Here is a 16,553-nt window from a genome sequence, read left to right as displayed (position 1 = left end):
ATTTGATTGTATGGTATGACAAATGCCTAAAAAATTAAATGATTATGCAGAAAAGCAGTTGATATGTATAGCCATCAGTACACTCCAGTTTTTGTTCAATTTGAAGAAACCGCATTTATCTATATATGTATAAATTTAAATGACTGTTTCTAACACTGTGTAATATAACAAAATAATAAAAAGGTTGTAAGATTAACGGTAAGCACTAGGCTGTACAACCCACAAATAATGAAAATCTGAAAATGATTTCCAATGCAGTTAATTAGGTTGTCATTTCACCTTCATTAATTTTCAAAACAAAATTCAATGGGATACAATATTTTACGATGAAAAGAGATATTATGGTCACACTACATTTAACCATCAAGGAATAACACTTATAATAATCAGAAAGAAGGAAAAAACTTACAATATTCTATACTTAAACAATTACCAGTTTTTGAGCTTTTACACAAGGTTTTTTTTTATACCATACATAAAATTACACAAACTTTCAATGCAACATTAAATTCACGAGCGCGCACGCACGCACGCACACACGCACACACACACACACACACACACACACACACACACACACACACACACAATCTGAATTAGAAACACATTTTAAGAATACAATTTAAGGTCTTTATGGCAATGGCCACACAATGTCCAAATACTGGATGGTTTCGTTCATTAAAATAACTCACTGACAATAAATGTACATAGTTTTATTAATAACAAATTTGACAAGAAAATTGTACACTAATGAGATAAAGCAGATGCCTGTTATTTAGGCATCTACAATATTTTGTTTTACTTACCTGTTGAGCGAAATTTAGCATGAAAAGTTTTAACTGTTTTTGGCCTGTCAATTTTTAACCTTTTCACTAATGGTTCTTCATCAACTATAACAACCCTGACATCCTCATAATAATTAATTTTGGACTGCTCTTCCATATCTGTTTCCATCTTGTCCTTTGTCTCTCGATGTTTTATCTTTGTTACTTTTTCCTTAATATCCTTTAATTCTTTTTGTTCTTTATCCTCTTTAGTCAATTTAGTTTCCTTCTTCTTTTTCTTTTTCACCTTATCTATTAAAACACAAGCAAAAATTACCCACAGTAATGTAAATAAACTAAGAGATATAAAATAACACACACACACACTTTTTTTTTTTATAGATGATAACATGATCTTGTTACACAAACAAAATTCAGTACACGTAAAACATCTACCCACCACCAATTATAATAAAGTAATTCAGACCATATTATAATCACCTAATGTGGTGATTAAAGCTTACCTACATTAGATGATTATAATGCAGAAATATACAAACTATCCTAATCTGCCATACCATGAAATATAGCTGCACACCATAACCTGACCCCTAAAAACTTCATTGTCTGCATAATGTGCTCCAGTAGCATTCATCCTCCACACCTGCCAATGTGATCAGAATAGGATGTAGTGAGATTTGTCACTCCATAAAACCAAATACCACGGCTCTATGGAACAACTAAGATTTTCTTTGCACAATTTTACGCAAGATCACTAATTGCAGCTGATGTTTCAATTGCATGCCTCTGTTCTCCCATGAAATAAAAAGCTATGCATATATTGTGTTTGTATATTCACACAAACCTCAACCCCCTGTTGATGCCTTAAACTCCATCTGACTTGTAAAGTTTATATACCTTCCTCACATATTTGTTTATCCAGAAAGGTTGCCCTACTTTATCTGTGTTATCAAGTAATTGTACACCACTTAGTTTATAACAGATAGCTGCAAGAAAAAAGGTTTTAAAATTGAAAAGGGAGATCGCATTTGTCAACCACTGCTGTCTGATGTTGGTACAAAAGCCAAAAATTGTATGGTATTCAGATCTAGAAATTGATGAAATTAACTCAAGGGACACATAAATAGATGTAAGACACAGAAGACAATAGTACATTCAAAAAGAGTTAACAAGATCACTTCATAATTTTTTTATTTTTTTCGAATTCTTGGCTGATTTTTTACAATTTTTTTTTTAAATTCTAATTTTATTTTTGAAATAATTTTTCCATTATACTGGGCAACCAAATAAAAATAGTATCATCCCAATAAGAGATTAGCATTAGCAGAGGCATATGATGCAAGAAAGCAAGCTTATACAGCATCAGCAAAAAAAAAAAAAAAAAAAAGGGAGAGATTAATGGACATACTGTCTCTTAGCATTTCCAAGTAACTTGCAGCATTCACCGTGAGACATTTGCATACCATGCATCTTTTCCACACATCTAATTGGGTAAAAGCTAATTCAGATGAATGGCTACCACTGTGAAAAATTAACAAATTTATACGATCCCACAACCACGGACACCCTTGAAACCAATCCAAAAAGTTACAGAGAATTCCATCCTTGTGTCACAGCCTTTCATGACAAACTCGGGACATAAATTCATGACAAACTCATTGCACAAACTCAGGAGGCTCTCATATTCTTAGGATTCCAGGTGGCTGTTGTCGTAATACTCATCTTGTCTGAAATACCTATTGCCATTAAATTTTAAATTTCAGTGACAATTCTTTACTGTTCATATAACCATCATTGCTATAACTCTATTTTTCTCCCTTCAAGACTACTAATCCTCTAAAAAAAAAATTTTTTTAAATTAAATTTTCTGTTTATACTCCGGCACGACAACCAAGTCGCAAAGTTTACAATAAATCAAAATACAAATATTTATCGTATTTAGCAGCCATGGGCTTGAACCCCGGACCACTCAAGGAACGGGTGCTACGCACTCTCGCTCCTGACCACTGGGCTACATTTTGTCCCGCTTCCTATACACTTAAAGCCGGATCCATCATTCAACTGAAACAAAACAAAAAAACTTACACACACACACACACACACACACACACACACACACACACACACACACACACACACACACACACACACACGAATACCTTATTAAATACAGCAGCACTAGCAATTTGTTCTACTAAATTCTGCTAAAAATTAAACATTTGAAAATCGATTCTGAACTCTATGCATATTGCATTTATAAACATCCATTACCCTAAGAAATTTAATTACAATTTAATACTTACAATATGCAACTCAAGTCTAATTGAGGAAGTAGGAGGGGGAAGAGAATACATCTTTTAAATTTGTGAGTCAGCAGGCTCCAGCTGCTAGTACCTAATGAAGTGGTCCATGCCTAACAGAACAAAGGAAGATAGACCACATAAGGCTAGGAATGTGGTCCTAATTAGTATACCCACTTCAGTTTGGAACAGGTCACTAATGGAGAAAAAGACACAATCTCCCATATGATATGCCAAGGAAAAGATTGAAATACCAGCAGGACAACTGTCTGCTGTAAAAAGTCAAGTACAGTCTCTAAACTTATCGGGAACTATGCAGTAAACAATAATGTAGACATGCTTAGAGACAAATAATATTGATATTAGAAGATATTATTATGCTGACTTGGTATTATTATGCTGACTTGGACATTACTAGTATATGTGACATTGAAAAGCACAAAAAAAAAAGAAATAAATGGAGCAACTCCCGTCTATTAGGCATGATGGGATACTGTTTCTAGTTACAATACAGGATCATTTCTTTCTAGTTGAAAGAAAACAAATGCAGAAAAGTCAATAGCAACACCAGTTTCTGACAGAATTATACAAAGTTTTATTTATTTCATTTATTAAATAAATAAAACTTAAAACTTTTTTAAAAATGGCTATTATTACTATTCTTGGATATAGGAATACAGGAAATTTCAAGGTCATTAAATTTTTAAGGAACTATAATCAGTCACTGGGAATTATTAGCGGAATAGTTGTGCTACCTGATAGCTTTGCGGTAGAAGTTTTCAGGATACCAAATTGTATCTAAAAATACTCACATGTTGCTGAGTTGTTTATTACTGTTATTTTCAAGGTCACAGTCATTCTACTGAGATAAACGAACTACTAAAGAACTATAATGCAAGGTATAGAGACATAAGGTCTCTATACCTTGCATTATACCAGTAAAGTCACAGAATCCTTAGAAGCCAAATTAGTATGAAATTTGAAAAAGCAACGCTAACTATATCCCGAATTACGCATATAAACAGAGACAATCTGAGATGAAAATTAAAAGTTTAGAGAGGTATAAACTTAGATCTTATAAGCCCTCATATTAACATCCAAGATGTTAATAAATAAAATGAAAAACCCTAAAAGATAAAAGAAATTGCAGAGAAAACTAAGTGATGTTGAAAGACAACCAAGAAAAGGAATTTAAGCAAACTCTCTAAGAATAATAAAAAGAATAGGGAAAAAAAAAAAAAAAAAAAAAAGATTAGGCATGATTACTAAAAATACCTATCACAGAATAAACCAGGGGAAAAAAAAAAAAAATCAGAAGATGTAAGAAAAATATGCTTACTTTGTAAGTAATGCAATAGAAAACAAATATAGAACTTAAACCTACAAAGACATTGCAGAAGGAAAAAAGCAATCAAGTGCAATTAAAAAAAAAAAAAATCAATAAAATATACAATAAAAGTTCAATAAAAGTAAATAACTCTATAAACATGTTAAATAATAAAACAGAAAAAAATAAAACTAATAAAAATTTGAGTTCTTCCAAGAAGTATACAGATAACCAACAAAAAAAAAAAAAAAAAAGAAGGGAATTTTCAGTGAGGAATATGAAAAACATGAGCCACCAGGATCAGATTGGATGATCTTGGAACTGCTAAAAGGAGTTAAAATCATAATATTACACCAAGCCAAAAATCATATAATATATCGCAGAGCCTAAAATTAAGACTACCACCAAGAAAAATAATGGAAACATAGACAGATTAAACCTATTCCATTTTTTGAATAAATTAAAAGATTAATTATTTTCCCCCAATTTTGGTGAGCAACTGACTTCAAATAATCACACAGAGAGAAACAAAATAATGACACATCACAGCAGCCAAACACCTGCATTATGATACACTATCTGCCTGCCCTTTTATGTTCTCATTCAACAACTAACTATACAGAAAAAAATGTGGAACACAATGTCACGTTAGGAATAAAACTGTTCAGCTATTAAATGCATTTCATCAATGTAATTACTGAACACTGTTGGAATAGTTTTCACCAGTTTAACATGAGCAGTTAAACAAATCCCAGTTCTACTAGCTGTTTGCTCAAGTTCAGTTCAAATGAAAGTGCACTTCCTCACTAAAACCGGTGACTGACAGAACTTCTCAACAAGGAAATCATTCACTTACAAAATTCAACTATTTCTGTATAATTCTAAATAAGTAACACTATAAATTCTGATATCCACTCTGCTAGATTGAGAATGTCTTTGATCTTTATCAACTACATGATTATTAGCAACCATAACTAACTAGCCATCTGACCATTCCAATTTCCCCCTGAACCTCCAGGGGCATATCCTGCAGTATGGTAGTTTTGCCACTGAACAGAATCTGAGATTATAGCCTCTCATATGTCATTCTCCCTAGTCTTCTACTGTTTCTAATAATCATTCTCACAAGAATAGCATTTTTGATAATGTTGGCTGCATATGCAAGGGAAACATCTGGGCCCATGCAAAGTTCTCTTTTAAAATGTGACATCCAAGGTTGAAAATAACAAAACACAACTGTGGCACCACTTGAAAACATATTTCCATTTCAGGTAATGAATGGGGAGAGGATGGGGGGGGGGGGGGGAAGGCCCAGAAGCCTGCCTTAAATTGCAATATGAAAATGTTTTTTCTAAGATCTTTGGGTTATTCCATTAAACACATAGTTATATGTCTAATGGAAAAACATGTTATTCCATTAAACACATCAAGCAGAGCATTTTTAGAACAATTTCTAAAAGTGAACTCACTCTCTTAATAGAGTGAAGATGTCTAATTTAATTCTGAAAAAATATTTCCTTGCTTTCTTGATAATAAGTGATAATACAGGCTGATACAGTAACAGACCAAAATGTTTACAAATATTTATGAACACACACATCCCTTATATATTTTAAAACAAACAATATACCTGCAGGGTTATCTATTCTTTCTCCTTTGATAAGAGACATCCATGACAAAACAAGCTGACCAGCAAATGTTTTTACATCTGAAAAATCAAAATAGTGTTCATCAACATTGTTAACACTCAATATTTAACATGCAGTTAAAGGTTGTTGAAAGACATTCATTTACTAAATGCCTTCAGCACTATATTATTTTAACATGGTTAATATAGTAAACAGAGTAATGTATAAAAGTGTAACACATTTGCATTATAAATTAAACTGAACTAATGATTACACTGGTCAAAAATTTTTAATATTTTTTGTTTCTTTGATGAAAGTATATTTGCTGTCTTGTTTTTGCATGAGTGGACTTGAGAAATCAGCATTTAAAAAATTATTTTGCTAAGTTTTGAAAATACCTACTATGCCTTATATTCTATAAAATATTTATAAATCTATAATGTTGGCTCAAAACAGGATAAATAAAGAACATCTACTATACTGTTTTAATATTTGTTATATTATAAAAACTTTAAAAAAGAATTTAAAATATTAAGAATTGATAAATTTTTAGTTATTGAAAAAAATATATATTTTTATATATATATATTTAATCTATAATATATAAATATATATATATATATATATATTTATTTATAATTATTGATAAAAAAGTAAAGAAAGAAAGTTAAAACGACAATAACTGTAACTAATATGTAAATAATATTTATGAGTCAATGCAGTTGCAAGCAATCATGCAATACACCCATAATGTCTATAATATTAAGGGTAATATAAAGAACCATTAGAATAAGCAAATCAATCCAATAATAATACCATCAGGGACCTAAGAAAACGCAAAAAAAAAAAAAAAATTATTATCGCTTTTTACTGACAATCTAGATGACTTCAACTGGGGCCAACCACCCAGAATGAAGGCAAAAAACGACAAGAGGTTCTCTGTTTCTGTGATGATCAACATATGCTAAGTAATTTAAATCTAAACCAAATATAAACCAGTATAGGCCGAATGTAAATCGAATATAAATAAATCAAAAGATGATAATAAAAGTTAAGAAAATTTAGAAATATTAGAATCAAAGGTAAGAAATATAAGTAAAATATAAAAGTAAGCATATATTAATCATCATTGACCCGACAGAGAACGTAATTTAATGATTAAAATAAGATTAAATATATAATACATACTACATATTGACCGTATCTAGGACATAATGTAATAGTCGTCAAAATAATATGTGGTGCCCCCTATGTGATGGATACGGTAAAAATAAATAATTAAATTAACGCATAGAGAAACATGCAGATAGTAAGAAGAAAAACTAAAGGAGTAGGAATAATAGAACCTGAACTCCACAAAGGCGAAAAATAGTAGTATAGATAAGAAATAGTTTCTCCTACGTCCTCAGATTGCCCTAATAATTTCAGAGAAATAAAAATAAAGGGTGTAGGACAGTTTAAAGACATTACAAGATATAAGTTGTGGCTCGGGTATGCCCGGGATCGCAAACCCGTTCCTATAGTAGGACCCTGAGCTGAATTTGCATGTTATCTCAGCGTGAACATAAGTAAATTTAAATGAATTTAACTATATATTAACTATATATTTAAAAAAAAAAAAAAAAAAAAAAATGATACACTCTAATTTGCAAGCCGGTGGGTACATGTGAGCCCTCAGGGTTCTTTGTAAACAAAGAACCCTGAGGGCTCACATCTGGTGAGTATGGGCTTGGCAAACCCAGGGTCCTGAGCTGGATATCATCATTCTTCTCTTTCTTGGTGATGCCTTTCTCTCTCTCTCTCTCTCTCTCTCTCTCTCTCTCTCTCTCTCTCTCACACACACACACACACACACACACACACACACACACACACACACGCACACGCACACGCACGGGTAACTCAGGAATTTTTTTTTTTTTTGGCTGGTGCAGCATAAGCCTCAGGCTTCCTTGTACCATGTGGCTAATAATAATAATAATAATATATGAGGAAGTGTTTGCTTGCTCCAAAAGTGGAACGAAAAGTCGCATGTAGGCAGTTTGATTAACCATGGTGGTGGTGCAAACTGCTTCTTCAGCGGAGTGATATTATTATGGGTTAAGATCTCTGCTGAGGAGAAGGATTTTTAATCTCATGTTCCCAGGTTTATTGATTCTTTGTTATTGTTGATACTGTTGCGCCCATTCTGATGTAAAAAGAATTTTCTGTAGGGAGGTGTCCTGGTAGGGATTTTATTTTAGCTGCATAAAAAAGTAATTGATTATGTCTTCTGATTTGTAAAGGAGGTTCTTAGGCCTCAGCATAGAGGCTCTGCACAGGTGAAGTTCGGAAAACCCGAAGAGCTAACCGGAGTGCACAGTGATGTACTGGATCAAGCCATTTCAGGGTGCTAGGTCTTGCTGAGTCATAGACTGGGGCACCACAGTCTACCTTAGACCGGATGGGTAACTGATATAATCATAGTAGAACTGTTCTATCTGCTCCCCATGATATAGCTGATAGCATATCGTGGGAAGCAGATGTTTATTTTCTTCAGACATTGAAATCTTATGTCTAATATGCTCCAAAAATGTTAATTTCTTGTCAAAGACAAGTCCCAAGAAATGGACACTATTTTCAACTGGAATGATCTGTCCTTTCAGCCTGAGTTCTGGATCAGGATGGATATTCCTTTTCCTGCAAAAGTGAATACATACACTTTTGCAAATAAATTCTGTATTCATTTGTTTCTGTCCATTTTATAACTTTGTTTATGACTATTTGTAATTGTCGTTCCATTGTCCTCATTTGTTGTGCTTGGTAAGAAATGCTGAAATCATCAGCCTAAACAGTTCTGAAGATGTTGTTTGGTATTTGTTCTATTATTGTGCTGAAGTGGACTGAAAAAAAGTGTGGCACTTGGTACAGATCCCTGAGGGACTCCTTCTTCCTGGACTGGAAAGGGTATTGTTAATTCGCACTTGGAAAGTTCTATTCTTAAGAAAATTGCATATGTATAGGGGTAGGTGCCCTCTAAGGCCAAGTTGATGTAACCTTCTAAAAATGCCATACCGCCATGTGGTATCAAAATTAAGCATGACTTGTTTTCTGAGAAAAGCATTTCTTACCTTGTTTTCCAATTGTACAAGTATATCTAATGTAGAGTGATTTTTCCGAAAACCATACTGTGCTGGATTGAGAAGATTGTTATTTTCTAGGTACCAAGTTAGTCTATTATTGACCATTTTCTCAAGGATCTTGCCTACGCATCTAATCAAAGCTATAGGGCATAATTCTGTGGATCTGATACGTCTTTTCCCTGTTTCGGGAAAGCTAGTATTATTTCATGATGTTATTTGTCTGTAAAAGTATTTTCAAGATATATCTTGTTGAATAAATCTAACAGGGCTAATTGAGATTGTTCATCTAATTGTTGTATCATTGCATAATGTATTTCATCGGGGCCAACAGAGTTTGTTTCAGTTCTGCTACTGTGAGCAGCAAGTTGTATTGTTCAATATTTTTGGTGGAAAAGTTTAGATTTGTTTTTTCAGCCTCATTCTTGTGAGTTTTGAAAGTAGTCAGGTATGGAAAATTAGCAGATGTATTGGCAAAATTTTCACCAAGCACATTGACAATATCAAAGGGATTTATAACTAACTGCCCTTTCCAATTCAGTAATGGGGTGGGGTTTATTTGGGAACTGTTTGTCATCTTTCTGATCTTCCAGATAAGTGTAGCTGATATGGAACTGGTTACAGTGGATGCGAATTTCATCCAAGTCATTTTTTTGCTGATTTTGTGCACTTCCTGACCTTAGCTCTGGCTCTCTTGAATTGGATTAGATTATCTATTGTTGGATTTTTGCAAAAGAGGTTCCAGGCTCTATTCCTTTGTTTTTTAGCTTCCTGACATTCACTGTTCCACCATGGTTTTGGATACATTCTAACGTTAGCATGAGTTTTGGGTATTGTCTTTTCGGCTGCTTGGAGAATGGTATTTGTGACATAAGCCACTGCTGCTTGTATTGATTTTTGTTTAATAATATTGCAATCTAATTTCGTTAGTACCCTGAAAGTTTGCAAGTCCGCATCATATATTTTCCATTTGGAATGTCTGCTGGCTTGGAATAGAGCTTTCTTCATGATTTTCAAGAATATGGGGAGTGATTGCTGCCCAGTGGATTTTCATACACTGTCCACTGAATCATCAGATACAGTGTTGGAGAACAGATTGATAAGTCTATTGCAGAGCTGCTTTTTGATGGCAGGTGGAAATATCTGTGTACCATCATTCAAAATCTTTTAAATAGAGTTCTTGACTAGGAGGTAGATATATTGAGGTTACGTTAATATCAAAGCCTACTGCTAGACGGACTGCAACTGTTTCTAAGGGGATGTTCAATGGTATTTCTTGAGATGGCACATGTCTATTGACTAATATTGCAACTCCTCCTCACTTTGGTCCTTCCATTATGCGGTCCATTTTGAATATGGTATAGTTTTTAATGGTACTGTTGTCCTGTAATTTCAAATAAGTTTCTTGTAGGCAAATGCTTAAAGGATGATACTGGGTAATGAGGTCTATAATATCATTAATGTTTGTGCGGAAACCTAGACAGTTCCACTGGATAATTGTATCTCTCATTTCAGTTTAGATGGTCCCTCAGATTGGTTCCTTGGGGCTGTTTTTGCTTTTTCTGACTTGGATTTGTCGTTCTTTGGAAAATACGGTCTTCCTGTATCTATTTCTTCTTCTGCAAAAATTTCAAGGACAGGGTCCTCACTGGTATTTCCTGCCTCAATATCCATTTGTTCTGTAATCTTTGTTTCTGTATTACTTTTCTTTTCTTTATTTACTTTTCTTCTTACATTTTCTGCATTATCCAGGGGGAAAAATAGAGGTGTATTAACCATCTTTTCTTGTTGTTTTTGTGGAGAAGATTTGTAAAATTCACGTGCCCTGAAATTGATTCTGTTGGGGGAATTGAGACATCTGTTTGTGTTCCACAGCATTTTGAATTTGGAAGTCTCATTTCCGGACTTGTTTTGGTTGCGGTGACTTGAGCATAAGGTTTATTTTCTAGATTAATTGCAATTGCTTTTTTCGCTTCCTGATATGTAACTCCATTTTCTGCTTTGCATTTGTATTCTTTTTTTCTTTCTTCCAGATTTCACACTCGCTTGAGTATGCCATATGTTCCCCTTTACAGTTTGTACATTTATGATTTCCAACTGTGCAAGTAGGGTTAGATGTTACTGGGATCCACAGTTCGCACACGATTTTCCTCTGCATACAGTCTGTGAGTGTCCAAACTTCTGGCAGTTGAAACAGAAGAGAGAATTCGGGATGTACAGTCTAATATTGCAATGTAGATAACCTGCTTTTACGGATCTGGGCGGTTTAAGTCTGTTGAAAGTGAGTATCAGGTTTCTGGTGGGGGTGACGATCCCTTCTTTTTTAATTGTAATTCTTTTGACTTTTGACTCCTTGTTCCTGGAGTTTGCTTTGAATTTCATCTTTAGGTACGTTTAGAAGGCCCCATTCCGTTATTACACCTTTTGACGTATTTAAAGTATCGTGAGGGGATACAGTTGCTGGTATTCCTGAGAAGGTTGTCATTTGCAACAGTCTTTCAGAATGTTTAGAGTGGGCTGTTTCTACTAAAATATCACCTGATTTTAATCTCTTAACATTTTTTAGTGGACCGGCATAACTCTCCTCAAGTTTCTTTTGTATGAGAGTATCAATTGGCCTACCGATTTCTCATTATTTGAACATATTATTAGATATGCTGGAGAAATATCTAATATGTAGAATTTATGGTTTTATGTCAATTTTCATTCTCTTTGTGGAGACAGAGTCATTTCTGTCACCTTTTCTAGTCATTTTAGATGATCTCCAAGAGAAATACATTCTTCTGTCTTGGACCATTTACATTTGGATCCATCAAGTGGTTTCTGGGTATTGGAGTCAGTTCGCTCCTTCTCGCCCTGGAAGAGAGCTTTTCCCCTCCAGGTTACTGGCCCTGCCATGTAGAGGCAGAAGCAGTGCCACCCTGTGAGCAAGCACCAGGAGGTTAGTAATTAAGATATATATACAAGAAAAGAGAAGGTTGCTTTCTTTCTTAATCTAGTAAAGTTTCTTTCTTTACTATAGATTATTTAATTGTGTGTTAATAAATACTTTAAATAAGGAAACGATTTCTACTTCAAGAAAGAGTGCTAATTCAGAGCAAAGTCACAAAGGTCACAGAATCGCTTGGCACCTGAGGCCGCATGTTCGGGAGGCAACTAGAGGGAGCAATACTCTTGACCTGATTATCAGTAGTGATTCTTCATGCATTAAGAATCAGCAGATAAAGGAACCACTAGGTGGCAGTGATCACAGTATGCTAAAGTGGGATTTACTCATAGAGGTGTAACTACCATCAGGGGTAAAGGGAAGGATTTTTGTTTTTGTAAAGGTAACTACGGTGGTCTGAGACAGTATTTAAATTCTATATGGTGGGACCAACTGATGATGTTACCAACAGCAAATTCAAAATTGGAAGCATTCAAAGAATTAATCTTGGAAGCTACTAGGCTTTTCATACCAACTAAGAAATATTGTTCAAGATAGATTTAAGCCTAAATGGATGTGAGATGAACTAATTAGACATGTGGCAAAGAAAAAAAATGCATGGGATACATATAAACTAACAGGTGACAGAGAAGCCTGTGATAGATATAAACTGGTCTGTAACCAAGTCACAAAGGAGGTTAGGCAGGCAAAGGCAGAGAAATCTTTAGCAAAGGATGCAAAGAAAAACAGCAAAGAGTTCTTTACTTATGTAAACTCTAGAAGGAAGGGGATGAATCAGATTGGTCCACTTGATAGCGACGGTTCAACTGCTGATGATCCTGCTCAGGTAGCTAATAAACTGAATGAATATTTTGCATCTACATTCACACATCAGGAGTTATTCAGGAAGAGGAATACCAGAGGTCTATTAAACTCTGGCAGTAAGCTAGATAATCTTGGAATAACTAAGAGTAACATGGAAGAGAAATTGCTGAAGATAAACATAAGAAAGGCACCTAGGGTGGATGGAATCTATCCAGTTATATTAAAGGAGGCAGCAAAGGAAGTAAGCAAACCCTTAGCCATAATTATGAGAGCTTCCTTGGACTCAGGGAGGTAATCATCGACTGGAGACGTGCAAATGTGACCCCAATCCACAAAGGAGGATCAAAGGGAGACACAGGTAATTCCAGACCTGTTAGTTTAACTTCTGTTCCAAGGAAATTAATGGAGGCACTGGTTAAAGAAGCATTACAGGATCATCTAGACAAGACTTCAGCTATAGCTCGGACACAGCATGGGTTTGTTAAGGGGGTCTTGTCTGACCAATTTGACTGGTTTTTTTTTTTTTTTTTAGGAGCATTAGCAACTAAGGCCATATTGCTCCGGCGATATGCGTTGGTCATTCTCTGACCTTTCCGCATCCTCAGTATTTGGTGGGCACGGGCTCGAACCCCGGTCTAATCACGTGTGCTACGCACTGCTGCACCTGCCCACCGCTACGGAGGTGCCAATTTGATTGAATGCTATGATGTAGTCACAAAGGAACTGGATGCAGAGAATAATTTTGATATATATTTGGATCTTAGAATGGCTTTTAATACTGTAGCACATGGAAGAATGCTGTACAAATTGGAGCAGTATGGCATTAGAGGCAAATTGCTGCTATGGATAAAGGGATGGTTGAGTGGTAATCAATGGACACTGCTCTTCGTGGACTAATGTTATTTGTGGCGACAGGATCTAGAAAAGTTGAGCAGATGGGCTGAGAGGTGGCAGATGAAGTTTAACATTGACAAATGTAAAGTACTACATATGGGAAGTAGTAACCCCAGAGTAACGTATCAACTCTGTAATACTACACTAACAGTGGTAGGGATTACGCCCATGTAGTATTGTCAATATTACCCCCATGGAGTATTGTCAATGATATACAGGAATTTTTTTCCAGCAGGGATAAGGAGGTGATTATTCCCTTGTATAAGGCAATGGTCAGGCCACACCTAGAGTACTGTATACAGGTCTGGAGGCCTCATTTCAAGAAGGATGTAGAGCTGCTTGAATGAGTACAGAGAAGGGCAACAAGATTAGTGAATGGAACAAAGGGGTGCTCTTACGAAGAAAGGCTTAAGTTTTGCAAATTACAGTGTCTGGAGACTAGGCATCAGCGAGGTGATCTGATAGAGGTGTATAAAGCCTTGAATGGTTTAAGCATGCTCAATGCTGATGGGATTCTTCCTCTAGCTCAGAAAAATCACCTGAGAGGGCATAAATTCAAATTGAGGAAAGACAGATGTAGGATAGACGTGCGGAAATTTGCCTTTAGCCAGCAGGTGGTTGGTTGGTGGAACAGACTTCCATCCCTTGTGGTGGAGGTTGATAGCCTAAATAAGTTTAAGGCTCAGCTGGACAGGTATTTTGAACGAACAGAGGGGTGAAGTGGAAGTGGGTTTTTTTTTTTTTTTTTTTTTGGCTGATGCTGCATAAGCTTGCTTTCTTGCATCAAATGCCTCTACTAATGCTAATGCTAATGTCCTTTTCACAGAGAGTGAAAAGGACCTGGGGGTAATTGTGCAGGGAGATATGAAGTTTTCTGAGCAGTGCAGATGGTCTGCAAGAGTAGCTCATGGTGTCTTGTCAATGATAAAAAGGAATTTTTCTAGAAGGGGTAAGGAGGTGATTATCCCCTCTTATAATAATGCAATGGTCAGGCCACACCTTGAATACTGTATACTGGTCTGGAGGCCTCATTTTAAGAAGGATGTAGAACTGTTGGAAGAAGTACAGAGAAGGGCAACAAGATTAGTGAATGGAACAAAGGACTGCTCTTACGAAGAAAGGCTTAAGTTTTGCAAATTACAGTGTCTGGAGACTAGGCACCTGCGAGGTGATCTGATTGAGGTGTATAAAGCCTTGAATGGTTTGAGCATGCTCAATGCTGGTGGGATTCTTCCTCTTGCTCAGATTCAGCACCTGAGAGGGCATAAATTCAAATTGAGGAAAGACAGTTGTAGGATAGATGTGTCAAAGTTTGACTTTAGCCAGCGGGTGATTGATTGCTGGAACAAACTTCCATCTGTCGTAGAAGTTGAAAGTGCAAACAGATTCAAGTCAGAACTAAACAAACATTTGGGGTGGGTGGATGGGTGAAATGAGAAGGGTTTCTGTTTTTTTTTACTGATGCTATATAAGCTTGCTTTCTTGCATCATGTGCCCTGATAATGGTAATGCAAAATTCATTCTCTGCCTCTATCGTAATCTCAACTCCTCTAATCACATGGAACTCTTTTACTTCCTCTCTTTTGAAACTTGACTGTCTATCGTAATCTCAACTCCTCTAATCACATGGAACTCTTGTACTTCCTCTCTTTTGAAACTTGACTGTCCTGGTGATCTGATTCTTAACGTCAGCACTAGCAGACTCACCACACACTTTCACATTGTAGTAGTAGTAGTAGAGGCATGTGATGCAAGAAAGCAAATGTATGAGCTTATGCAGCATCAGCCAAAAAAAAAAAAAAAAAAAAAACACACCATCCCCTCCAAATGCCTGTCCAGTTCCTCCTTAAATTTATTCAACCTATCAACTTCCACAACGACAGATGTAAGTTTGTTCCAGCAATTAACCACCCGCTGGCTAAAGGCAAATTTCCGCACATCTATTCTAGATCTGTCTTTTCTTAATTTGAATTTATGCCCCCTTAGGTTCGTAATCTGAACAAGTGGAAGGATCCCATCAGAATTCTGCGTGCTGAACCCATTCAAGGCCTTATACACCTCAATCAGATCACCGCGCAGGTGCCTAGTCTCCAGCCACTGCAATTTGCAGAACTTAAGCCTTTCTTGATAAGAGGATCCCTTCATTCCCCTCACCAATCTTGTTGCCCTTCTCTGTACACGTTCAAGTAAATCTACATCCTTCCTAAAATGAGGCCTCCAGACCTGTACGCAGTACTCAAGGCGTGGCCTGACCATTGCCTTATAAAGAGGGATAATCACCTCCTTTTCCCTGCTAGCAAAATTCCTATATATCATTGACAAAACCCCATGACCTGCCCTGGCAGCCTGTCTGCATTGCTCAGAAAACTTCACATCTGCCTGCACAATTACTCCCAGGTCTTTTTCATTTTCTACCACCTTAAGTGTAGTACCACACAGTTGGTACGTTTCTCTGGTGTTACTTCTACCCATATGCAGTACTTTGCATTTGTCAAGGTTAAACTTCAGTTGCCACTTCTTAGCCCATCTGCCCAAATTATCTAGATCCTGTTGCAGTAGCACACTGCCATTACTGTCATTAACAACCCTGCCAACCTTTGTATCATCTGCAAACTTCGACATTAAGCCTGATATACCTTCATCAATATCATTGATAAATATACAAAACAACAGTGGACCTAACACTGAACCCTGTGGGACTCCACTAATAACATTAGTCCAAGAAGAGCAGCACCCTTTGATTACCACC

The 16,553-nt window shown here is 35.8% G+C and overlaps 1 protein-coding gene across 7 annotated transcripts in view; it reads right to left on the bottom strand.

Moving 5' to 3' along the window:
• The window catches only part of LOC150077582 (serine/threonine-protein phosphatase 1 regulatory subunit 10-like), a 540,490-nt gene that overhangs the window by 120,408 nt on the left and 403,529 nt on the right, over nucleotides 1-16,553 (bottom strand). For all 7 annotated transcript variants that reach the window (XM_090385982.1, XM_090385983.1, XM_090385989.1 and 4 more), the window contains 2 exons: nucleotides 6,043-6,120; nucleotides 807-1,076 (listed from right to left, as the gene is read on the bottom strand). In XM_090385982.1, the coding sequence (XP_090242108.1) occupies nucleotides 807-1,076; nucleotides 6,043-6,120 (348 nt within the window). The remainder of the gene's footprint in view (nucleotides 1-806; nucleotides 1,077-6,042; nucleotides 6,121-16,553) is intronic.

Source organism: Mastigoproctus giganteus, chromosome 12, assembly GCF_048544385.1.
Source record: "Mastigoproctus giganteus isolate SK-2022 chromosome 12, ASM4854438v1, whole genome shotgun sequence".
NCBI lineage: Eukaryota > Metazoa > Arthropoda > Arachnida > Uropygi > Thelyphonidae > Mastigoproctus > Mastigoproctus giganteus.
This window is presented reverse-complemented; position numbering and strand designations above follow the sequence as displayed.